The following is a 25,715-nucleotide window of genomic DNA, read 5'->3' as shown; positions in this document are numbered from 1 at the left end:
AGCTATAACAGTCAGAGAAACATTAGTATATCAGAATAAAGCTTCAAGAGCTCAAATGAGCAGCCTCTGATCTCTATGATGGTGAGGTCAAATGAAATATTTTTAATAAAAAAAATAAACCTCTGTTCATTGTCAAATATTCTTACAGAAATGAAGTCAAACTGTAATCAGTGAAGCTGCTTATACTATTATTTAATGGAGTTGTTTAATCCTCTGTTTTAATTCAGTTGGTTTGGTGTGAGGCTGTGTCTGTAGTTTTATTTCTTCCTTCAATTTCTTTTTCCTTCAGTGATTGTGCTTGTTAACAGCAGGTGTTCAACAGCAGGTGTCTGAATTCACTTATTTGTGGTCATTCGCTCTGTCTAGTGGACTAAACTAATTGACCAATTTATGGGCCGGGTGAATGAGGATGTGGCGAGATTTCAGACACTCTGATTAGTTTCTCTAATACAAGGGTTTTCTACAAAGGTAGATACATGTTACTCTGTGTGACAAGGAGGCAAATCAGCTTCTAACGCCGAGAGGGTTATTTTACCTTTATCTAACTCTAGAATTTTAACACTTTACTCTGAATTACCACAACACTTGAAATTTAACACCAATGAATTTGCTGTGCATACAGCTCCATTCCCCTGCTGTATACCTTCCGTGAATATCTTATCTGTCTTTAAACACTCATGTAACTTTACAATTAATAATGTTAGCGTGTAATATTTATGTGATGATAGTATGGGCGCTGCTGCACACTAGCTGATGTTAGCTAAATGTTGGATGGTTATAGCGCTGAAAGGAGAAGAAAAACTACAGTAGGCCTATTTACACATGAACAACTGACCTGTACATGAAGCCCTGGACAGATAACCTTAGATAATTCAGCACCATTTCGCTTCTTTTCTTCCTCAAACACTTTATTTTTGTGCACCATTTGTCCACCTGTGGCTTTCTCTCCATTCTCCCGTGGTTAACCGTTGTTGGAAGCAAGGGCGCAACTGCACATTTACTGAGGGGTATGCGAGTTCAAGTTTTGCGCCCCACCATATTCATTTCCTCATCGACATGTCGAAGTTCTGAACGCAACTGAAATAGTATAAAGTAGTAAAAGTATAATTACATTAAACATGTTAAGTCACAAAGAATTACATCTCATCCCAACCCAAATTTCTTCTTAATTCCATTTTCCTCACCAAATGATTATAGCACCTTGACATGTCTTGTTTTTGTTTCTTTTTGTACATTTGTCAAAACAAAATGAAAGATATGGGAGTCGTAAAGGGCAAAAGAAATTAAAAATGCAATAACTTCTAACATGCATTTGCGAGAGGTGTAAGGTGTGTCTTCACATGAACAATTGACTGAAACTGCTATCACACCTTTTACAAAGTGAAATAAAAAAGACTGTAGTTAAAAAAAATAGAGACAAACTGCCTGAAATGTTTTATTTGATAAAAATGTTAAAGGCAAACTTTTTGGAAACTAAATTGAACTTTGAGCAGAAAAAGTTACCAAAAGGCTTGATGTATCAATATGATACATAATTAATTTATAAAAAACATGTATATGGTATAAAAATAGATCTTGATGGGATTAATAAACATGACAGTTCCAAAAAATGTGAATATTCTGACTATAGTTTTAACAGGGTTAAAAATCATTATAATTAGATATCTAAAATTTATATAGGGGAATTTTTTAATCCATGTATTATTTTCTATTTTGTCTAAAATATATTCAGTATAGTCCCACACGGAGTATGCGTGCGCAGACATCTGCAGTTTTCTACAGATTTTTAGCCCATCATTGAATCTATTTATTTGTGTAAATTTGTAAATTTGTAAATTTGTTTACATTTATATTTACTCAGTATTCAAATTCATTTCACTAATATTATTGTGATATAATAATAGTAATATTAAAATGTTCATATGATTTATTTACAATACAGTTGGTAAGTATTTTCTGCCTGTAATTCTCAGCAGAAATAGCAAAAAATGTTTGCAGATTCTGTCTGGCCCTAATATTCAGGTTTTAAACATACATTTTGTTTGATCCCTCTTATTTTTTGCTAAATAATCAATTAATAATAAAATGTTTCACATTACTCATACCTTTTGAGCTCAACTGTGAGTATGATTTGAAAGTTTATTTTGATAAAACTTTTACATAAACTTTACACTTTGATGTGTGACTGCATGTTGTTTTAAATGATTTTGAATTAAAATGTGTGTGCCAACGAATGCAATTCATACCTATAAACCCCCTCGTTTTTGGCATATTAATTCTACCATATTTTACCATTCTATCCGCTGTCTTCCGTGTGTGTTTTTCCAGTATTTCTCCTGCATTTGTAATGTTTCTATGAAAAGTGAAAGTAGCAGCTGCACAGAGCCGATCTCAAATGTGATGTAAGAACTGTTTAAGAGAATTAAGCTTTCACATTATTTTGATTGACAGCACGTTGAAATTAATGTAAAAACGGCCGCATTCACGTCCTTTCCAGTAAAGCTTTATGTGTCTTTTGTAGCCCTTATGCAGCCTCTGAATCAGTATAACGGTCGGTAGTGAACCGACGGATGCGCTCCATAGTGATAAAGACGGCTTCTATACACGCGATTTGAAGATGAATGAGAGCGGATACTTTAAGATTCAGGTGTGTAAATAGAAAAAAATATATACACAATAATATGTAAACATGTTTTATTTGAAACACAAGTAATATTATCTTAAATTAGCATAAGCAAAACAAATGTTTTCATTGCATTCTTACAGTCAGACTCGCACCTCTGTTATCAAACAAAACAGAGGATCAAACTAGATTCATTTGTCGCTTTTATAGTAAATAACTATAGTACCTGTAATCAATATTTAAATGCAGTAAATAAAAATTTTCTTTTTTGAAGCTGACGGTCCATGAATTTACGACTGTCAAAAGCCTTTACCATAAAGTTAACTTTACACCAGCTTATCATGGCTTTAGCCCATAGAATTACATTTGCATACTATACAGGATGCAAATATGCGATTTCAGACGCAGTTCAGGTGTGGCCGTGCGTCACTGTCCCCCTGCCTGGACAAAACCACCTTGTCTGCATTTATGTTAAGTAAAAGCCCATGCATGCAGTGACTGAGTGGCGATAATGAATAATTAATGATATGGCAGCCCGTCGCTCCTAAAAACATTAGAAGTTGATTAAAAGTGTGGTAATATTAAGCTTAACCAATTCCTTATTATCCAATTTGTCATGGCAGTTTTTATTTTAAGGCATTGTTTGTTCTCTTTTTGTTTTCTATTTTGACCTCCATGTCTCTTTACTCTTCTTTCCATTTTGAACATGTGACTGTAACCGAGCAACGGATCAATCAAATGGTCAATGAAGAGGGAGGGGTGGTATAATTTTTTTTATTCAATAAAATACAATTGTATATTTATATAAAATGCAGGATAAACATTTTTAACCAAAAATATGTATTTATTTTGTTTAATATGTATAATAATAATATGTATAATTTCAAAAATAGTTTTGGCACAATGGCGCCCCCCCACGTGTGGCGCCCCTATGCGCCGCATATACTGCATACCCTCTTTTTGCGGCACTGGTTGGAAGATCACAGACGGTTGTGGCCGGAAGTTAACGGGAATTATTTATTTATTAAATTACCCAGTAAATTATATTTTATTAAGATCTACACCTATCCCAACCCTAAACCCAACCACCACAGTACTGTAAAAATATTATTCATTGTTTTACAGTGTTACAAAAATTATGCTATATTGATGTGCGTATCCGCAGCTGTATCCTGTCTAGACTTCACCATGGTAACCGTTTTGGCGGAGAGATGAATATTTATTATTATTTAATAATTTTCAATTATTTAAATGCTGAATTCTGAAATGAGAACAACTTTAGTACAATGTTATTGTCAATACTATATAATAAATATTAAGAATTTTAGCCTGCTTACTGAAAAATTTCCTTCAATACTGCTGCTGCATGAATTGAAAATGGCATAGACTATATGGGGTTAATTAATACTTAAAAATAATTATTATTTTTTATATATCTATTTTTCCTACAGCACTATTTTTTCTAGACCCCCCACACACCTTGGCTTGATGTTCTACGTTTGTGCAAATACGCGTTTTTATTATTGTTTGTAATTATGATGAACATATAACATTGTCAAATAAATAATTAAAAATTATTTTAGAATGTATTACTGTGTGCTGTATATTTAACAATCAAACTATAACAAAGTATTGCAATTATGACACTCGCATCGTAAAGTCGAAAGTCCTTTAAGGGTTTTAAAATAAATCTTTAAATGAGCCTGGAAAGGGAAGATATTGGCTATATCCTTTCGGTCCATTTGTTTGTGTAAAACTTGCCTAAAAGCGGGAGAGATTTAACACAGAAATGTGACTTTTATTTTCTCGTGAGAATCAAATATAAACATTAGTCTCGGGTTTAGCGCCTCGTTCTAAAAGCAGTGACGTCAGCTCCAGCGCTCCATAAATTCGGCCGCGCGAAGCCATTTCCTCAGTTGATATTGAACTCGCGAGAGAAGTGGTCGTCTATTGCATATCGACAGACCTCCAGAGATTTTACAGCACAGTTGAATCTTTAAACTTGTTTTTTTTGAAAATTTTCCACTTATGGATTCTTCGGCAAATACACCTCCGATCGCCGGACCAGCTTCAACGTCAGTTGGAGGAATTACAGGTATTTGAAGTAGTATATTACACCTTTAAATCATTTGATTCTTTTGCTCGATATAATTTAGGCCTAACGTTAATTGGGTCATTCCCACTCTTCGGTGCCATTTCAGGGTAGTAACTGTGTCCGATAAATTGTTATTTTTTCCAAGATTTCATCATTTGAGTTGAAGTACTTATTGAACTAGAAAAATATAGTCTTCCAGCTCAGGATTTTACGGTTTAGAGAAGCTGAAATGGCGTATGAAAGTATGATCGGTAACTAATATTGTGTAAATGTTTTTTAATGTCTTTATATTATGAATGTTCCATAATGTACAGATAACCACATTGTGCATCTGTTTACAGTTTTGACAGAAATTCAGGACATCGAGCCCGTTCCAGGGCCATCAATGACCGAAGGACCGTTGACTGAATTTGCTTCAACGATGTCAGTTGAGCCATCGAATGTCTCAGGTACGTTTGGAACAGATTTTTTTCCCTCCATGTTGTAGAAAAGTGATTTAATTACCTGCCTTGAGCCAAATGTGGACTCTGCATATTTTGTAGTGGGGCTGGATGAAATGACCATCAATATTATATAATTCTGATCTAGATATAAAAAATTTTAAAAACCTTAGAAAAACTGCCAAAAATGCTCACAAAGGAAAAAGTTAAAACCTCTCCCTTTAGAGCTCTGTATTATTTTAGAAATAAAACCAGTACAAATATTTGTTCACCTTTTTTTGAATCCGCGTACAAACAAGAATCAGAATCAGTTTTGTTGCCCAGTGTGCTTGACAAGCACAAGGAAATTGTTTTGGCTACCGAAGTTTTCAGTGTACATAAAGTGACAAGTGACAACACAAATTAAACATGAGAAAAAAAGTCAAACATTAAACTGATGCAGTTAGTCAAAAAATTCTATATGAAGAAACATTCATTTAACATAGATAAACCATTAAACAAAGATAAAACCCTCAGATTTGGCCGGTTATTCCAATGGATTGAAATAAAAACACTGCTTCAGCCAGGATAAAGGTATGAGCAACAACCAATAGCCTATATAAATTATTAAGATTAAATAGAAATAAAGGCAATGTCTATTTGCATTTACAGTAAGCTAACAGCAACAGAAGTATTCATTATTTAAGTGCAAATAGAGTGGTAATAGAAAATGGATGTTATTTACACTAATAGTTAGTATAATTTAGATGCATCAAGATACTGTATGGGTATATTTACACTAAAGACTTGTTATTTCTTATTTTACAAAGAGTACAATATACTTTATCTGCCTAATTATCAAATTAAATGTGCTATTCGCTTATGTTAAGATGCCGGACCACATACTATAGTGTAATTTACAGTAGTGCCAATGCTGTTGTGCATGAGAGGACATACATTACGTGCAACAGTTTTAGTGTATGTCATTCATTGTACATGTACACAATATCTATAAGTACAATAGTTCAAATTAAATCTGAAAAAAAAAAAAAACACACAGTCGGACATTTTAAAACAGAAATCAAATGATGATTATTTTTCGTGCCTGCGTTCTGGAGAACGGTTTTCATCTTTTGAAGTTGTCTGCACATTAAACTAGTGTAAGTGGGCGCACAAAAAATGTAGAAAAATACATTTCACAATCTGGAGAATATTGCAGTAAAGAGAAATCAACTATTTTGATTCATAAAATGTATTTCTGGCTAGTTAAGTTTAAAGTCTTACAAAATTATATTTTTTATTAAAACAATAAATAATTATTTCACTGCCCTTGAGCTATAACCAACCAATGCTGGCTGCAGTCTACTGTATCAAAATATTGGAAATGTGTTTAGAAGTCAAATCGCTGTCACTGAAAAAAATATATCAATTTTATTTTAATAATAAATTATTGTCCAGCACTAATTTGTGGAGTAAAGTTTAATTTTTAACTGTAAAAAAGACTGAAGTTTTGCAATGTCTTTCTGAGAGAAGCTGCAACGGCTCAAAAGGTATGATGTCTTAAACATGTATACAGCTTTAGTAAAAAATACAATTAAGTTATTTTAAAGTGTTTATATTAATTTTATACAAGCATAACTTTATATTAATTATATTATATAAGAATGTATTATAAAATGTACAGATAATCATCCTCCCAACTCTGCACCAGGTTTGACAAGAAATGAGGAGACTGAGCCGGTTCCAGGCCCATCAGAGCTGCAGCCCACTCAGGCTGAATCAGATTCAAGGCCAATCCATCGATCACCTGGATTAGGTACATCTGAAACATTGACTTTTTTATTTTTATTGGTGTCTTTTAACAGTATTTTGATTCTATTTTCTTCCAGAGCCATTTGTGCAATCTGCATAGCTTGTAAAGTACAAAGCAAAGTGGATTGTGTTTTTAGATGGTTTTAAATAATAGCTGATGATTTCTGTAACGATTAAAACACTCAACACGTACGTTATTTACAAAGTAAATAAACACAAAGGCACCCAAATAAAGAATAACTCTCTTTTACATCTCTTACATTACTTATTCTGTTTGTTCAGGCATAACATGAATCTTAAATGAACATGTCTTTTATCTTTCAGTGACGGACCAGTATGATATGGGGAGAGAGCTGGGACGAGGACGCTTTGGCATCGTCAAAATAGGAGTGCGAAAGTCCGATCAGCAGAAGGTAAACCTCTTCTACACTATAGGGCTGTAACGATACACGATATAAAATCGAAATCGCGACACTCAGATCTACGATCCTGTGTCGCGGTGTAATAAGGAAGAATCGCGACACACCCACCCCGTGATACCTTTCCAATAACGTCACGCGTGCCTGCAAAAGTTGAGCTAATTAACACTTTTTTTTGTTCGACATTACAAGCACTGCTCCGTTTAAGCCCTCGCAATATTAAGCCGGGAGAGCTCGCACGGAGCTCTTAGTAAGGGGCCGTCTGAATGTGTCAAGAATATCAAAAACAAAACCAACTTAACCCCGCTTGACAACCGACAACGCCAGAAACATTGCCAATGCTGTCAAAGCAGCCGGATTTGCAGCGCATATACGATGATTTGCTCACACTGTTAATGTGGCTGCGCAGAGAGGGATGGGCGTTCACCAGATGTTAGGTAACAGCCAAACTTTTCTGTAACCGTGCAGTGCGCTTTCTGTTTGAACCTTTGGGAGTGCTGACTGACAGGTGCGTGAGGTCAGAAAACACGACGAAGCTTTCAGTTAAAATAAACACAGTTTCTATAGTTATAGCCTACTTTATTTAGAGATAAAGGTATATGGCTCTGCATATAATCACTCTATCTTGCTGGAGTTTATAGCCGTTTCGCTTTACTTCAAGACACATTAACACCGCTCTCTAATCGTTGTTTTAAGTTATCCAGAGCTGTATGAATATACAAATCTTGAATATCACAATAGTATTAAATATTACAATTGTAACAACACAGACAGCAACACTTTTGCACAATCGATACCCAGCTGATTCAGTCGTTTATAAGAGGACCGAGCCTCTTCTTTTTTCCTTGTCAACATAAAGGCAGTGAGGTGCGCCTTGTTTTCGGCCACTTGTTTAACTGCAAGGCATACTTAATTTGCGGGATGATAACGTATAACCCGTGCCTACAGACACATTTGCTAAAGAAGCAAAATGGAAGAAGAATATTGCTGTTTGATACAGACCTGTTGATACTAAACCAGCGCTTATGTTGACCTGGATCTGCGTAATAAACGCAACAAATAGGCTTTACTTTTTATTTTACAGCTTAAAGCATGTACGCAGATTAATGCAATATCATATTTAAACAAACTGTTTACAAAAAGTCAACATATGCGCGCGTGTTGTTGTCTTTTCATCAGGCAGCGCGCGCACTTGAACCGCGAGGGAGAGAGAGGAAACCAGGCTCTATCAGGACATAATCTTTAAAATAAGGATTTCTATTAAAATGTAAAAGGTTTTATGATTATAATAATAACAGCGGGGCATTAAATAAATGCATATTTTCCGTGGAGCAAGCAATTTGAGAAAGTCTGTGATTTTTATTTGACGGAAGAAATAAACATATGATTGAAAAAAAAAGCCTATGCCGGTTATTAAAAAGAATCAGTCAGTATTTTCGTTTTGTAAAATAAATAAATTATTTAAGTGAAAATAATTTAAAGCAGTCCTATTTATTTTATTCATTTTATGTAGATTATTCTGCTCTTCTGTGCTAAACACTGCAGGTGCGTGAAGATGCTCTGTTGTTCTGTTCCGCTATTAATATATAAAAATAAATCAGTATTTTAAAATGCAATATTTAATGTGTCATACACAAAATAGACACGTCAATTTGTTTAATATAAAATTAATAGTAATCTGACCAGTTAACCGTTAATAACCGATTAATGAGCGGCGGTTGTCAGTTAGCAAAATTAACGAAATGAGCATCCCTAGCTTTTTAATTGACTTTTTCTATGCAAGAGAACTTGATTGATTGAAAAATAATTTTCAACATGCTTGAACCATCTAAACAATGGAGTTTAGTTTGATTTTTCAACAGTATTTTGTTACAAAGAAAACAGAAGTGATATAGCTTTGGCTATTTATTTATTTTATATATGGGTATTTATATTGTTAATAATTTGCATAGTTAATATTGTTCTTTGATGTTTAGTTTATAAAGATTTTTCAAATGTTATTTAATTAAAAATAGTTTTAAAAATCTTTTTTTTTTTCCCACCCCACACGAAAAAAATTAAATAAAAAATCGTGATACGAATCGAATCGTGGGTTTGGTGTATCGTTACAGCCCTATTCTACACTTCTCTGTTTTCTTTTTTCAGTACAGTGACTGCAGATCAAAATAGACCTGTGCTCACAATAAAAGAACGAATGTTTTTGCAAGAAGCTAACTTATGTTCACCATCTTTTCATCCACAGGTTGCCATCAAATTCATCAAAAGGGCTAAAAAGCCAAAGGACTGTAAGACAAACGTAAGACTGAAAACAATGCATATTAGTATATGACTCTGAATACAAATTATATTGAAATAAGATTATAAGGCTTTCAATTATATTTTTTCCCCAGCCTGGCGATCGCAGAGGACCCCCCAAAGAAGTGATGCTATTGAATATGCTCATGGCACCTCCAAGCACCTACACTGTGCGCCTCTTTGAGTGGTTTCAGGAGGAAACGCACTTTCATCTGGTCATGGAGTATCCAGAGCCCTGTGAACCAATAGGGCGTTTTCTTAGCCGCTGTGGACACTTGGAGGATAGTGTTGGCAAGAGTTTGATGGTGCAGGTTGTCCGGTGTGCTCAAGAGTTCATAAACCACAGGGTTTGCCATAATGACATGCACACTAGCAATGTTTTAATCAATACAGCTTTGATGCAAATCAAGCTTATTGACTTTGGAAAAGGACTACAAATCAGGGGTAAGTATTTCTTTGCTCTGTTTTTTTCACAGTTTATTGACAGACATCTACTGTAAGTAGACAAAAGCTTAAATGTCAGAGAGAGACTAGCAAACCTCTAGTTCACAAACTAATGCAATTAAGAGTTTAGCTTTCTCTTGAGTGTGCTTTACTGCTGTTTACTAACCTCAAAACTGTTTTTCTTACAGAATCATTAAGTCATCCACACCCGAAACAAACAACATGCTTACCACATGCTCTTGAAACCACCGTGAAATCTGTGGGTAAACTTTTGGATTACATAGCAATCCGTGTCTGCATACCTGAAGGTGAGATAATGACACTAACAACACCATGACAATAACATTCAGTACATACAGCAAGTTCTCTGTATATTGCATCTATAAAACTACAACATATCTGTATATAAGGCTTGCCTTACGTTTGATTAACGTCTTTTAGAAGTTGTTTTTATGCTTGTGAACTGTGTGTGGCCTTGACTAACCAACTTTGTTTCTAAAATGCATCCAGAACTGAAGAAATGTATTGCTGCTTGCCAAAGTGAGAAGCAACCCAGTCTGGAACACATTTTAAGCACTGAATGGCTTAGAAGTGTTTCAGACATTTAAAGCAATAGTTCACTCAAAAATGTAAATTCTGTCTTTAATTACTCACCCTCATGCCATTCCAAACCCCTAAGACCTTTGTTTAGAGCACATGCTCACAAGCACAGTGCACTGTATACCCCGAATGCAACCTGGAAAAATGTGAATGTGAGTAATTAATGACAGAATAGTCCAGTGAACTGATTAAAAATGCAGTACCAGCCCCAGAGCATCTACCAGTTTCAGCACTAACCCCAGGAATGCCAGCCAGTGACTCCTCCAGCCCCAGAGCAACCCCTAGTGACGGCTCCATCCCCAGAGCACCCGCCAGTGACGGCTCCTTCCCCAGAGCACCCGCCAGTGTTGGCACAAACTTTAAATAAAGAAAAAAAAGACATCTTGCAAGTGCATTTTATGTCTTCAAGCTTAATCTTCTAATATTTCTGAACATTCAACAACATTTTTCAAAAAAGTAAAAATTCAATCAAGTTATCTATGAAAACAGCGTTTGAATTTGCATTTATGTCTTGAAAATATTAACTTCCACTTTTTATCTTTGTGAAGTTACAGGTCAAAGTACCCATCAGATCATTTATTTTACCCTGTTAAAAATGAACACTTTCGGACCAGATGGAATTTTAGCTGTGTACACCTATGATCTAAATGCAAATGAGCTGATTCTCTCTGCCCACTCCTGAGGGTTGTTGCTTCAGAACAAAAGCAAGCTTTAGATGTCAGATGAGCACAGACAGAGACTGAAGCAGAGAGCCACAGTCACAAATTACAAAGTTAAGGCCAAAGCAGGAAGTTTCCAAATGGTTATTTGATGTAGTTGTGGAGTTTATTTGGCCTTCCTGCAATGATGAATGAACCACACAAAAATGCTGTTTCAATCAATGTTTGAAGTACACACAAGCACGCACACTCAGAGGTTTAACATGCTGTTTTTTGTTTTTTCTAATTGCAGCAAATGGGACAGGATGTACACCAAACAGGTAAATGTATTCTGCTGTATAGAATTTCATTATAGCTAACCCTACTAACAAGCCTGTGCTGGCCCTTAATAGAGAAGGTGCTTGTAGAAGAGATGCATGCATGCTGATTTAACATGTACACCGACACCACCCCTAAAACCTCAACTCCCAGTGAGGAGGAAGTGCAGCAAAAGGAATCTGGAGCTCCATTTGGCTCTGGAGTGAATTGTACTTGCCTTGATAGGCTCACATAGGACTAGCATCTTTTTCTCTGAATGACCAAGCTCATTGAGTACTAGACCTAGAGAGCATGCTCGAGTGACTTTCTTGCTTGTTGCAGGGGTGTTGTTTGTGTTTGAAACACCATTGTGTGAATTTGTTGTTTTTATTCTTCCCCATTTGTTACTATTGTTCTCTATTTAAGAGGGAACATACCCTTCATACTGTTTTACAACAAAATGTACTCAAAACATCTTGTATCACTAGTTTTATCTAATCCATTGAGCTAGGCTATATCTCTACTGCTGTTTTGCTCTCTGTAAATTTTTGTTTCACCCTCTATACATCACTTGTCTGGCTGCCTTTGATTGCAGGTTAAGAATTGGCTGAGGAAGAAGCAAGTCCAGCTCTGGTAGATAAGAAACCTCCCGGGCTGACACTCGCTTATCTGGGGTAAGTTTGCTGTGTAACGTTAATGTCAACACTAGTTCCACCTCAGAAAGACAGTGTGTGTAGGCCAGAGTCATAGCAAAGAACTAACACTGCCATAGAGAGAAATGTCCGGCATAAGCTACACTTTTAGCATTTAAACACTTTACACTTTTTTTTTTTTTTTTAGGTTTTTACAATTTGCATTTTGTAAATGGTGGATTGCCGTCTTAAAAGAGCCACAAAAATGCAAAAAAATGAACCGGTCTGTGTGTGAGTGCACAGTACCATTTCTAGGCATAGATCTCACCCCACCCAGCTGCAAGGCCCCAATAAATACCCATTGCACCAGCCCCAGTCCCGATCACCCACTAATTCCATTGCTTATTTTGTTAGGTTGAGTTTTTTACTGAAAAGCAAATTAAAAGATAAATAAATGAACAATTAAAACAGGAGTGCACAACCCTGTTGCCGAAGATCCTTCCTGCAGGGTTCAGCCCTAGCCCAGATCAAACACACATGAACCAATTAAATAGGACCTGAACAGGTCCTGCGCCTCTTGAGAATTGCAAGCAGGTGTGTTTGATATGGGTTGCTACTGAAATATGCAGGATGGTAGATCTCCAGGGCCCGGTTTTTCAAAAAGTAATCCACTAGGATTTTGGATAAGGGATTGTATTAAATCTTGAAAGTGGTTTTTTCAAAAGGAAAAACGGATTACATAATCGGATTAGATCACGTAATCCAATCTTGGTTTTGATCCGGATCAAACCTTTAGTTTGGGTTTTTCAGACCTTTTTTGTAAGATTCGGATCACTTTGATCCAAAAAACCTGAATTAAACTGATCCCATCAGAAGGGTGGATTTAGCGTGGATTTCATGCCCAAAATGTAATAAACTTTACAAAATTATTAAATAGTACTATTTTTGGATCATGCAGTTTTTTACGAGATGTACTATTTAATAATAAGGTTTTAATTTTATTTGTTCATCTGTCAGGCTATAGTGACTATAGGCTTTAACGTATTCAGCCCTTCAGTATAGGCCTACAGCAAAGTAGAAAGAGTTTGGCCTCATAAAATAATCCCCCAAACAGCTGTCAAAATTGACCAAAAACAATAATTTTTTTTCTGGTCACTAATTGAGATATATATATATATATATATATATATATATATATATATATATATATATATATATATATATATATATATATTAGGGATGTAATGGTATTGTAAATACCGTCATACCACAATATTAATTTTTTTTCGATATTACCGTAGTCGCATGACTCGGTAAAACTATAGGTCTTCTGTGAAAATTTGCTCAGGCAAATGAAGCGAACGGGAGGTACCGGAAACTACAATTCCCATCAGCCCAGGCTTGGCCATAATCCCTTGCGGTCTGTTGTCGCTACAGATTCAGTAATGCGGAAATGGAGTATGCTGCTAGAAGCGGGGATGAAAAAGAGCTGGGTGTTGTCGCCGCGCGCGTACTGAATAGTGGTGTTGTCGCGCGAGTTCTTATCAGCTGTGTTGTCGCGCGAGTTCTTATCAGCTGTGTTGTCGCGCGCGTACTGTAAAGCGGGTACGGAGGGTATGTCGCGTCGCGGGGGCACTTTTGATCATTTTGGAAGGGAACTTTCTATCCAAGACTAAAAAGGGCATGTGCACTGCACAGGTTGAGCCTTGTGTGTGCACGTGCCTGCAAGTTGGGGAATAGGACTAATAATCAGTCATGGGGACTGCAGAAACACAGCACACTGTTCAGATTGATGCAGACATGAGATCTCTATCTCACTCATGGTTTGTCCTCTCAAGTGGGGGAAAGACAATGCACAACGTTACCCACTGCTGTCAACCTGGGCCAAGTCATATCTCTCTGTCCCAGAAACCTCAGTCCCAAATGAGAGGGTTTTTTTCTGTTGTAGGGGACATTGTAAATACCCAGAGATACCAGCTTTTACCAGATTATAGTTGTATGATAATTTTCCTTAAAACCCATCTCTATCTAAGTGAGTGAGTGATTAAATGTTGAATGTGATGAGTTTTCAACACTACTAAATTGAAACTTAATTTTTTTTACATGGTTTAATATTTTTTTGTTATTAAAATTGAAGTTCCTGTTTCAAAGCTTACAGATAGATGGCTAATTTGTATGTCATTGACACTTTTGGCACTTTTTTGGAGTATTTTCATAAGTTTTGTTTTTTCCTGTAAATGATTCAATAAACACCGTACCGTGACATTCATACCGAGGTATTACCATACCGTGAAATTCTGATACCGTTACATCCCTAATATATATATATATATTCATCACAATGGAAAATATTTTTCTTTTTAGTATATTTATTAGTGATGCATGTAATGATTACAGAATAACCAAAAAAAAAAAAAATTGCAAAGAATGACAATCCCTGATTTTAGAAATCTCTTTCAACAATTGCAAAAAGAGACTGAAAGGGCAGAAGCACAGCTTCATCTGGCAGAGGAACAACTGACTTTGACCAAACTGCACCAAACCAAGGCAAGCTGGCCTCTCCACATCAGATGAGGAAGTGTGAAATTATTGTGGAGTTTTTAACATTAAGTCTTTTTTTTATTTACATCTATATTTGAAACTTATTATAAATATCTTCAATGTACAGTGTTGTAGGTCTCAGATGAGCGAACTGCTGGAAGAGGATGGGGTGGGGTTTTTCTTGTTTTTATTATTATAATTTTATTATTTATTAAATTTTCTTAGTTTTCATTTCAAATAAAAATAAAGTTATATTGACCCCACACTGGCTATTATATTTGTTGCTCTGTACACAGGCCTATCTATCTATCTACATTGTGATTGAGCATTAGTAATCCAGATTTAGTAATCCTGAAAAGTTTCTATCTGGATCAGATTGATCCAATCCGATGTTGCTTTGAAAAACTGGCTCAAAAAGTAAGCCGGATCATGTGATCACAGATCGAAAAAACAGGATTACTATATCAGGATCAACTTGATCCGGATTAACCCTTTTGAAAAAACGGGCCCAGGGGCCTGTTTTTTATACTTGGACTAAGCTGGATTTGGATATAATCAATTGCGTCCATTCCATATCCGTTTTCAAACAAAAAAGGAAAAAGTAAGAAAATGATAGTTTTTCATTTATTGTTTGCTTACAAAAAGCGAGATTTTGGCTTAATCATAATTTTTTGGTTTAGTGTAAGAAAACGGATAAACGACTTTAAAGTTCATTACTGTGCGTTCACACCGAATCTGTGTATGATAATAAACATGCATAATATTCGATAGTTTCTTTTTAAAAGGAATAATAATTTCTGCAGTCATGCATGTGTTTTGACAACTAATATGAAGGTGATTTGATGCTTCGCAAAAGTTGCAGACACCTTTACCGACATTAAAATGCTTTTTTGATGCAAAATTAATGTCATTTTTTTTGTTTTAAAATTTTATTTATAAGAGCAATTTTTGGGGGATAAAAGAGGGTTTAATACATTAGGGTGACATGGAAAATAAGTCACACAGCAAAATCCTCAGAGAAAAATGTACTCAGTTCAGAGAATATTTGGTCCCTCTCTCAATTGAGTAAAATTTGCTCAACAGCAGTTAAAGTTAATGAGACAAAGAAGGGATTAATTAAGTAATGATTGAGCACTAATGATGAACACCAGCTGTTAATATACAGAAACAGAAGAGAAGCAGCAGCAGCTTTGCTCATTGCTTACATGTTTGACTATTTATTTGAAATGTTCACAAAAGTCCATATGAGCTTTTCATTATAATGATTAATGATGTATTTGAGAAAGTAGATGGGGGATAAGTAGGTGTTTGTTTGCGGATGATGGAGCTTTTGGTTAAGGGGAAAAATATATATTATATTATGAGGAAAATGCAAGAGACATTATATAAGGTTGAAGAGTGGTCATTTAAATGGGGTTTCAAGTTATCAAAGGGCATAAGAGTACTACATGAAATATATGTAAGGGAAAGTTTAAATGGAAAAATACGGAGAGATGGTACTTTTTTTTTTTTTTTTTTTTTTTTTTTTAGAAGCATCGAAAGTCCAGATAATGACCAGAAATAGCAAATGTAATTCCAAAGTTTAATATAGAAAAAATATATAAGGATTTCAAACAAATTATCAGTATACACAGGGGTAATGCTGGCAATAAGTTTAGCATTACAATGGATGAAAGATGCAGGAATTCTCAGTCCCAAAGCGCTAACAGGCATACAAGGCAAACAAAGCAGAATTAAAAAAAAACAGTTAGAAAATAAAATAGAATAAAAAGACTGCAGTAAAATATGAAAGATTCAATACAACTGGATGATAAAATGACAAAAATAATCAATCTAAATTAAAAGCAGCGGTAAAAAGGGGAGTCTTAAGAAGTTTCTTAAAACAATCCAGAGAAACCACATTCCTGATGCTGGTGGGTAGGCCATTCCATAGCTTAGGCGCACTGTACAAAAAAAAGCACGACCACTATTAGTCTTCAGTTTACAGCGTGGCTGAAACAGCAAGATTGCAGATGAGAAACGAAGACTGCGGGTGGAAGTGGCCAGAGTTACTAGGTCACAAATGTAGTCAGGTGCTAGCCCATGCACTGCTTTGTATTTTTAAAACCAGAGTCTTAAAATCAATACGTGATTTAACAGGAAGCCAGTGAAGTTGCTGAAGTACAGAAGTGATATGATGGTGCGAGGAAGTGTGTGTTAAAACATGTACAGCAGAATTTTGAAAATACTGTAAACGTCTCAGAGAGCTTGCTGGTAGGCCCCCGAAGAGGGAGTTACAGAAGTCAAGACGTGATGATTAAGGCATGAATAAGCCTTTCCACATCAGGCCGTGATCAAAAAGGTCTAATCCGCGCAATGTTTGTCACGTTAGGTGTGATCAAAACAATAACAAAAACGGGAACCAAAAGATAACGGATTCAAGTTCTGATTTTAATATATTAAAGTTCAAAAACAGTGAATAAAAATCCAAAAATATTAAAGTGCAAAGTAACAAATAAACAACAAAACAAGAAACTAAAACAGATAAACATGAACAAGACTATAGCGAGAAACACGGTGAGATCAGAAACAACAACTAGGAAAAACAGACTTATAGGGTACAAAAAAGACAAACGGCGCAATGACGAACAGTGGTTGAATGACTGAATATATAGTCCGGGTAATCACGGAGAATGGAGACAGCTGTGGTAGTAAATCAATGTAAATGACAGACCGGGTGTGTGCACGAAAGAATGTATGGAAATGTAGTCTTTATGGGCGCTGTAGTTTCACTCAGTGTCCATTGAACTACAGCGCCCTCAGGTGGTCACTGACAGATGACAATGTTACGTAGGTGAAAGAAGGCTATTTTAGTCAAGTGTTTGAAATGTGAGTTAAAACTAAGCTGTGCATCAAAAAGCACCCCAAAGATTGTGCAACTGTGTAGAGGGCGACACTTAAAGATCACCAACAGACAGTTTAAGATTATTACACTGGTTAATACTGGTAGGAGTGCCAATTAATAGAACCTCTGTTTTAGAACTGTTTAATTTGAGGAAATTTTGATTCATCCAGGCTTTAACTTCAAGTTAACAGGCAGATAAAACTGACGTGGCAGAGGTGAGATCACCCAAATTCACAGAAATTAAGGAAATCACAGAAATTAAGGAATTTTTAGTTTGCTCAGATTGTAGTTCTGCTCTTAAGCATTGAAGCAAAACACTCAGACTGTAGGCAATATTTAGTTATTGAAATATTACAAGAGTTGTATAAATTAAAAGGAGAGAGTAAAGGTAGTGTCCACGTGGGTGCCAGCTCATGTGGCATTAAAAGGAAATGAAGCAGCAGATAAAATGGCAAAGCAAGCTGGAAGATAATATAGGTATGGAAGTGACTTACAGTTGACTTGAATTGGAAGAAGTCAAGAAAGAAAGAGATAATGAGTTTACATTGAAATTTTTATTAAATCCTGAGGTATATAGACAAAAGTACACTGCATTGTTTAGATTTTTAATTACACAGGACTGAATAATAAGATATGATTATTAGAATTATTTGAATGTAAATTTATTAAGTTTAAGGTAGGGATGGAGGGAGTTATTTTCTGATCCTGACATAGTGGGAGGAGAAGTCAGAAGAGCTGGAGAAGCAGCACTGGCGGATGTGAAGTCTCTCACTGAGTTAGGGGAAGGGATTATTATGGGAAAAGAGTAGATTCTGAATCAGGTTACAGGAAGGTGACGGTAATGTACAAGAACTTGTGGGATCCGCCAAACAAAAACGAAAGAAGAAGAAAAGTCCGTGGCTGTTTCTCAATAGAGTGGAGGAACTATGACGTCACTTTGTAGGCTAATTGGCTGCTTGCATAAAACTGGTTCCCTCGTGAAAATCCCTATAGAATTTTCCCATAGGCTTTTCAAAAAGTGCAAATAATATGCTCTGTGTTCAAACACTGTTCATTACATTTACACGTTTTGTCCAGCTGGATAATCCTCACACGAAAATACAACATTTAGCACTTTTGGATCTTAAATTCAAACGCAAGAACTGAAAGCTAACATTAGGCTATAAACGGACTACAGTGCCCTCGGGGCGCTCGCTTGTGACGTCAGCACCACTCTGCTACAGACAACTTATCAAGCTTATTTTTAGAAAAAAATGTCCATGACAGAGTTTATCTTTCTGTTTATTATATTATAATCCACGATAAATATTATAAACAAATAAATACGCAAAAACACAGACCTATGTGCCTTTTAGGTTGTTTTTACATGGGAAATGCATTGTTTTGCTTTACGGTTCTAAAAGTTTTAAAATGGTGTGTATAAATCTGCCTACATAGTATTATCATAAGACATATTTAAATAAGTGTATCGCTCACGTGCACACAGCCTGCTTACCTTAACAGAGGACAGAAATGAGGCGTGAGGGACAAGTCTATCAAATGCCTGAGTGTAAAAATTGCAGTTAAATGTGAGTTAAATGTGTTCAGATGAAGAAAAACCAGACGATAAATCTATTTTTCACATTAAAATAACAGTTAACATGAATGTATTTTTACACATTTTATCACGCATCCTCTGTACTTGTACACTTTTTGTATTTAAGCTGTCACCATTGAGGAGAACAGTAGCTGCTTTACTTGGACTCTGACTCGATTTTAATGTTAGTTTCTCTTTGTTTGCCAAATAGTGTATTGTATAAAGAGAGCAGTTGTGCTCTGGATAATTGACTCTGTGGTGGTTTAGTCACTGATCAAATCAGTAAAATTGGTTTTGACCTATTAAGTTTAAATAAGGTTGTATCACAAAAGGAGCACTGTGTTAAGAAAATGGAGCTCACCAATACTTTTATCAGATCATAAAACACATTGAACATCTAAAACACTTGAAACCCACAGACATAAGACACAGACGTTTTTTTTTTTTTTCTCCCCACTGTGCATGCTGGGAACTATGTATAAATGTCGTATGATTGTCTTAACATGCACTGCAGCAAAAAAAAAAATAAAAATCTCTAACCACTGTTGAGATAGATACGCTGATTATTGATGTCTGTGTCTCTAAAATGATTCAGATGCTCAATGTATTTTAATATAACACCACAGCTGAAATCCATTCTCTTGAAAAACACTGAATTTTCCTTCTTACATGATAAACCATCATCTAAACGTAATTTCTTGAATTGCAACTCTTATCAATAGTTAGAATCAAAACAGGATCAATCAACTTGATCACATGTGCTTTCTTTATACTTGTCATTGCAAGTAAAGAAAATTAACATTAGAAATCGAGTCCAAGTAAATCAACCACTTTTCTCCATGATGGTGACATTAGGTGAAAAAAAAACATGTTTTGTTTTGTAATATTTAAATAACTAAAACGGTTAATTCTCAATAAATCTTATATGGACTTTTGTGAACATCTGACAGAAATAAAGTCAATCAGGTAACCAATGAGCGAAGCTGCTGCTGCTTCTCTTCTGTTTCTGCTTATTAACAGCAGGTGTTCATCATCAGTGCTCAATCAACACTTAATTAACCCCATCATTGTCTCATTAACTTTAACTCTGCTGCTGAGTAAATTTTGCTCAATTTAGAGAGGGACCAAATGTTCTCTGAACTGAGGAAATTTTACTCTGAGGATTTTACTGTGTGTATAGTTTTATTTTTGCATGAAGAAAACTGTATACATACACATGTATATAATAAAGAAAACAGTATGGATTTGCATAGCTTTATTTACATGTATTTTAAGAGAATTTCCGCCTTATTCTGTTTATTCTGTAGTTAATTCAATAGTAACTAGCATCTATTTAGATATTAGTAAGCAGAAATTAGATACTAGTACATATTAAATAGATACTGATACCAATTCATTAGATACTAGTAACTATTACAGTTTTTCTCAGTGGCTTTGGTGCATTTCTCATAACACTATTTACATTTGCACAACAGTTAATGCATTATTCAAAACAATTATTCATTTGTGCACATCATAGCAGTTTATCACTCCTTCCAACAATTTACAAATGCTTTTGGACATGCACCAGTTGCTTTCATACAACTGTCTGCTGTTTTATAACATTATCATTTGCTCATGTCAGTCAAAATTAACTAAACTTGTGAATGCTGAATAGTCATTCCATATAATAATACTAATAGTCTAAAACTAAAATTTCACAACTGATGTACAGACCTGTGTGTGTTGTAGGTTCAGTTCCAATATGTACTGTGTAAGGTCCAGCCAGTTGGTCCAATGACGGTTTCCACTGGTGGATGAAGGTTCACTGCATGTTCGGTCTTTCCAGTGCACAATGTTGATTTATATTAAACTTAACTCATATCTGACTCCAATTTTAGTATGAGATGGTTTAGAATATTAATATGTTTATCCTCTTTTTATCTGACTCCAATTATAAAACATTGAGAAGGTTATTTTGTTTCCATTCACATTAATTTAGATTATGATTGAATATTCTCTTCGGTTCATCATTTTATGTTATTCTCGTTCATTGGGATTCCTATAACATCCTGAATCTTGTACCGGCCGAGTATACAATTTCTTAAGCACAAGCATGTCAGTCTTGGTCACTAAACAGTGGCGATTGACCGCTATTCTAAAAAGGCAGAACCCTACTTACTCAGATTAGGATATTTTTTATGCGGTCCCCATAGGTCTGCTACCTCCTAAATCAGACAGAGCTATTTAGTCATATAACGATCATTACTATAGAATTAAGCAGACCAGTCCTACTTAAACTAGTAGTAACTTTGAATAATCACTATACTATCTAAATAGTCTTATAAGTTTATCGGGTGAAGGACTATCCCCTTAGATATCCTTTTACAGCCTAAGTATACATGAATAAATGCCAATTTGTTAGTCGGAGCTCTAGAGACATCGTATAGCGTGCCGCAATGCTCCGTCTACCGTGTCCTAGTCCGCTACTAACCTGAACAGGGGCTTGTGGTGCTATGAAATTACCACAATCTACTAAAGATAATAACACGAACTCTGTTTGAATCATTCAAAACATAACAATTTATTAGTCAGGTAAATGTATTTTGCCAATTCAATCAGTCAATTCATAAATGATCAATATAAAACATCAAATTATCAAAGATAAATACAAGATGAAAAAGATGCATTCCTGACTTTGAAATATACATAACATGGGGCAGACCCCATGTTATGGGCTGATCTGGTTAGGCAGAATCGCCCTGGGTTTTTCTCAAACCTTACCTTAAATAATCCAAGAATTCCCTCAAGGAAGGGGGTGTGTGAATAACAAAAGGCATTCACACTTAGTGGAAAGTCACACCTTTCAAAGTGGTTCAAAAGATGCCTGAAGTTATATATTTATTGTTTTGATTATGTCTATTTCTGAGAGAATGAGACCATTGTACCAATCACACTGAGACATTTCAAATGATATCAAACATGATAGTTAAAGTCAGTTTGGTTAATCTAGAACATTCAAACATTGAAATGACCATATGTGCGAGTTGGGGGATGAAGCTGAGTTTCAGCATACTCAGATGCAAATGCAGCAGGAACTGGTTTTTTTCGCATTCCCCCCTGGTGGGTTGTGGAGTCCATTGGCCCTGTTTTCAGCTCATGTTTTGAATTATCAAAGATATCAGAATATTTGCAATATTTCAACTCTTACAACTGCAATCTTGTTACAGTTTTTCTCAGTTGCTTTGGTTAATTTCTCACAACATTATTTACATTTGCACAAAAGTTAATGCATTTTTCAAAACAATTAGTCATTTGTGCACATCCTAGTAGCAGTTTCTCATTCTTTCCAACAAATTGCAAATGCCTTTTTACATGCATAAATTGCTTTCATACAACTATCTGCTGTTTTATATAACATCATTTGCTTATGTCATGTCAGTCAAAATTAACTAAACTTGAGAATGCTGAATAGTCATTCCATGTAAAACTAATAGTCCTCATTTCTTTACTTGAGTCATTACATACACAAATGTTGAACTAGTCAAAATCTGTCAAGCTAATTTTGTTAAAGAAATTAAAATCTTTATTTTCCTGAAAATGCCTTCTAAATTGAACAATTTAATGAATGATTTACAGACTTATGTATGTCGTAGGTTCAGTTCTGATATGTACTGCAATATTGTATGCAGTTGTGCACAGCTCTACCCTAAAAGAGTTTATGTTTGTTGTAAATATATGAAGGTAAATCATATAAATAAGGGTGTATTTATTCTTTTGCACAATGCTGTCAATAAATTAGAATTGTAAAGAGAAATTTCAGTGAAATGTGAAACATTCATATTTAGTGTCTTGATACCTCACTAAATGCAGTGATGTCTAACTTTATTGTAGTTTTCAAATGGCTGTGCAAATAGTTTATAGTGCTGTCTTGAGCATTTTCAGGAAGTGTCACCAAAATCTGACTTTTTTGTAATGAAAAAATGTCCAGAGTAAACTGTTGTAATGAAAACATGACAAAGCCATTTGACTATCTTGTTCATAAACAATGGTGTCAGGACTTTTCATCTTGATGACACTCACACTTTCATTGACATCAATACTTGTTTTTGAGGAATGAGCTCTCCATTTTGAGCAAGTGGCATGCTTTTGCAGGTTATCAGCTAGGTTTTGTAGTTTGTTCTAATTGTTTTGAGAAATGCACTAACTGTTGTGTAGAAATCCACTAGTGTTGTGAGAAATGCATCAAAGCGACTGAGAAAGACTGTAAAGTTGTGCACAGCTCTCCCAAAGAAAGTTTATGTTTGTTGTAATTTATTCTTTTGCTCAATACTGTGAATTAATGAGAATTGCAAAGAGCAAATGCAGTAAAAATATGAAACATACATCAGTGTCTTGTACTCAGATACCTCACTAAATGCAGTGATGTCTAACTTTACTCTAGTTTTCAAATGGCTGTGCAAATAGTATATAGTGCTGTCTTGAGCATTTTCAGGAAGTGTCATCAAAATCAGACTTTTTTGCATTGAAAAAGATTTATAGAGTAAACTGTCATTATGAAAACATGACAAAGCCATTTGACTATCTTGTTCATAAACATTGGTGTCAGGACTTTTCATCTTGCTGACACTGACAGTTTCATTGACATCAATACTTGCTTTTGAGGAATGAGCTGTCCATTTTGAGCAAGTGGCATGCTTTTGCAGGTTATCAGCTAGGTTTTGCAGTTTGTACTAATTGTTTTGAGAAATGAATTAACTGTTGTGCAAATGTAAATAGTGCTGTGAGAAATGGACCAAAGCCACTGAGAAAAACTGTAAATAGATACTAGTCGTTATTCATTAGTACTATGATTTATTTATTTATTAGAATCTTACTATTACTAGTAACAATTCTTATTTTAGTCGGTTCTGCTTTTTTACTCATGTTATGACTAGTTCAAGTGGAAGAGTTGAGTTCAACTAGACAATAAAGTTCGTCGAGACAAACTTTGAGGCTGGCTTGACAAAGCCTGTTGGTAATAGTTCATTTAGTTTAAAACAGTTTAAAAACCTATGAAAATATAGATAGGTAGATAGATTAAATCATGGATTAGCATGTTATTTGGATGATCAAATTAGCATGTTTTTAGCATGGATCTAGTATGAATTAACATGTTGTTAACACGATTCTAACATGAATTAGCATATTTATTAGCATGATTCTAACATAAATTAGCATGATTCTAGCACGAGTTAGCATGCTTTTAGCATGGATCTAGTACAATTTAGCATGTTTTAGCATGGATCTAGTACAAATTAGCATGTTGTTGGTTCCAGCATGGTTAGCATGATTCTAGCACAGGGATGGGCAAACTTGATCCTTGAGGGCCGGTGTCCCTGCAGAGTTTTGTTCCAACACTAGTCAAACACACCTGAACAATCTAATCAGTGTCTTCAAGATCACTTGAACTTTATAGGGAGGTCTGTTTGAATAGGGTTGGAGCTAAAGTGTGCAGGACACCAGCCCTCCAGGACCGAGATTGCCCACCCCTGTTTTAGCATGAATTAGCATGTAATTAGCACAATTCCAGTATGAATAAGCATGTTATAAGCATAATTCTAGCTTAAATTAGCATATTGTTAGCATGATTCTAGCATAAATTGGCATGTTATTTGCATAATGCATGACTTGGCATGTTATTAGCATGATTCCAGCATGAATTAACATGTCATTAACATGTTTCCTGTATGGATTAACATGTTAATTTTTACTAGAATCATGCTAATAACATGTCAATAGCATGATTCTAGCATGTTGTTAGCAAGACAGACAGATAGATAGATAGATAGATAGATAGATAGATAGATAGATAGATAGATAGATAGATAGATAGATAGATAGATAGATAGATAGAATTAACAGCATGAAATTAATTAGCTTTTATTTTGAATTAGTTTGAATTTGATAGCATTAATTTGTATGTTGTTGGCATCTATCTAGTATGAATTAGCATGTTGTTAGCATGATTCTAACATAGATTAACATGGTATTAGCATGACTAAAGCATGGGTTAGCATGTTTTTAGCATAATTCTAGCACAAATTAGCATGCTTTTAGGATGGATGTACGAATTTGCATGTTGTTAGCATGGTTCCAACATGCATTAGCATGTAACCAGCCTGATTCTAGCACGAATTAGCATGTCATTAACACCCAGTAATAATTCCAGTATGGATTAGCATGTTATTAGCATGATTCTACACCGTTCAAAAAATCTGTTAAGGAAAAATACCGGCAGCTGTGGTTGCCAGAATTTTTGAGGATATAGGAATTATTCTGTAAAAAATAAGTTTATGGAAAATAACCGTATTTCATGAACTGATACAATGTTCAGTTCACAAAGATGTAGCCTATTGCATAAAAACAAAGTCATTTAATGCACTAATGTGATCAGGTGT

General features: G+C 35.1%; 1 protein-coding gene across 8 annotated transcripts in view; it reads left to right on the top strand.

Annotated features, from left to right (window-relative positions):
• Positions 1-4,537: 4,537 nt before the first annotated feature.
• The window catches only part of LOC137495620 (serine/threonine-protein kinase pim-2), a 35,725-nt gene continuing 14,547 nt past the window's right edge, over positions 4,538-25,715 (top strand). For 6 of the 8 annotated variants that reach the window (XR_012406233.1, XR_012406236.1, XR_012406234.1 and 3 more), the window contains exons 1-9: positions 4,538-4,718; positions 5,060-5,167; positions 6,849-6,953; positions 7,274-7,362; positions 9,611-9,664; positions 9,759-10,107; positions 10,296-10,415; positions 11,659-11,686; positions 12,259-12,337. Coding sequence is in view for 1 of the 8 variants with exons in the window: in XM_068221483.2 (XP_068077584.1) it covers positions 4,652-4,718; positions 5,060-5,167; positions 6,849-6,953; positions 7,274-7,362; positions 9,611-9,664; positions 9,759-10,107; positions 10,296-10,415; positions 10,618-10,715 (990 nt within the window). In the remaining 7 variants the exon portion in view is untranslated. Of the gene's footprint in view, positions 4,719-5,059; positions 5,168-6,848; positions 6,954-7,273; positions 7,363-9,610; positions 9,665-9,758; positions 10,108-10,295; positions 10,416-10,617; positions 11,190-11,658; positions 11,687-12,258; positions 12,338-14,768; positions 14,853-25,715 lie in introns of those variants that run through there. The other 2 variants (XR_012406238.1, XM_068221483.2) reach the window with 2 other exon arrangements.

Source organism: Danio rerio, chromosome 5, assembly GCF_049306965.1.
Source record: "Danio rerio strain Tuebingen ecotype United States chromosome 5, GRCz12tu, whole genome shotgun sequence".
Lineage (NCBI taxonomy): Eukaryota > Metazoa > Chordata > Actinopteri > Cypriniformes > Danionidae > Danio > Danio rerio.
This window is presented reverse-complemented; position numbering and strand designations above follow the sequence as displayed.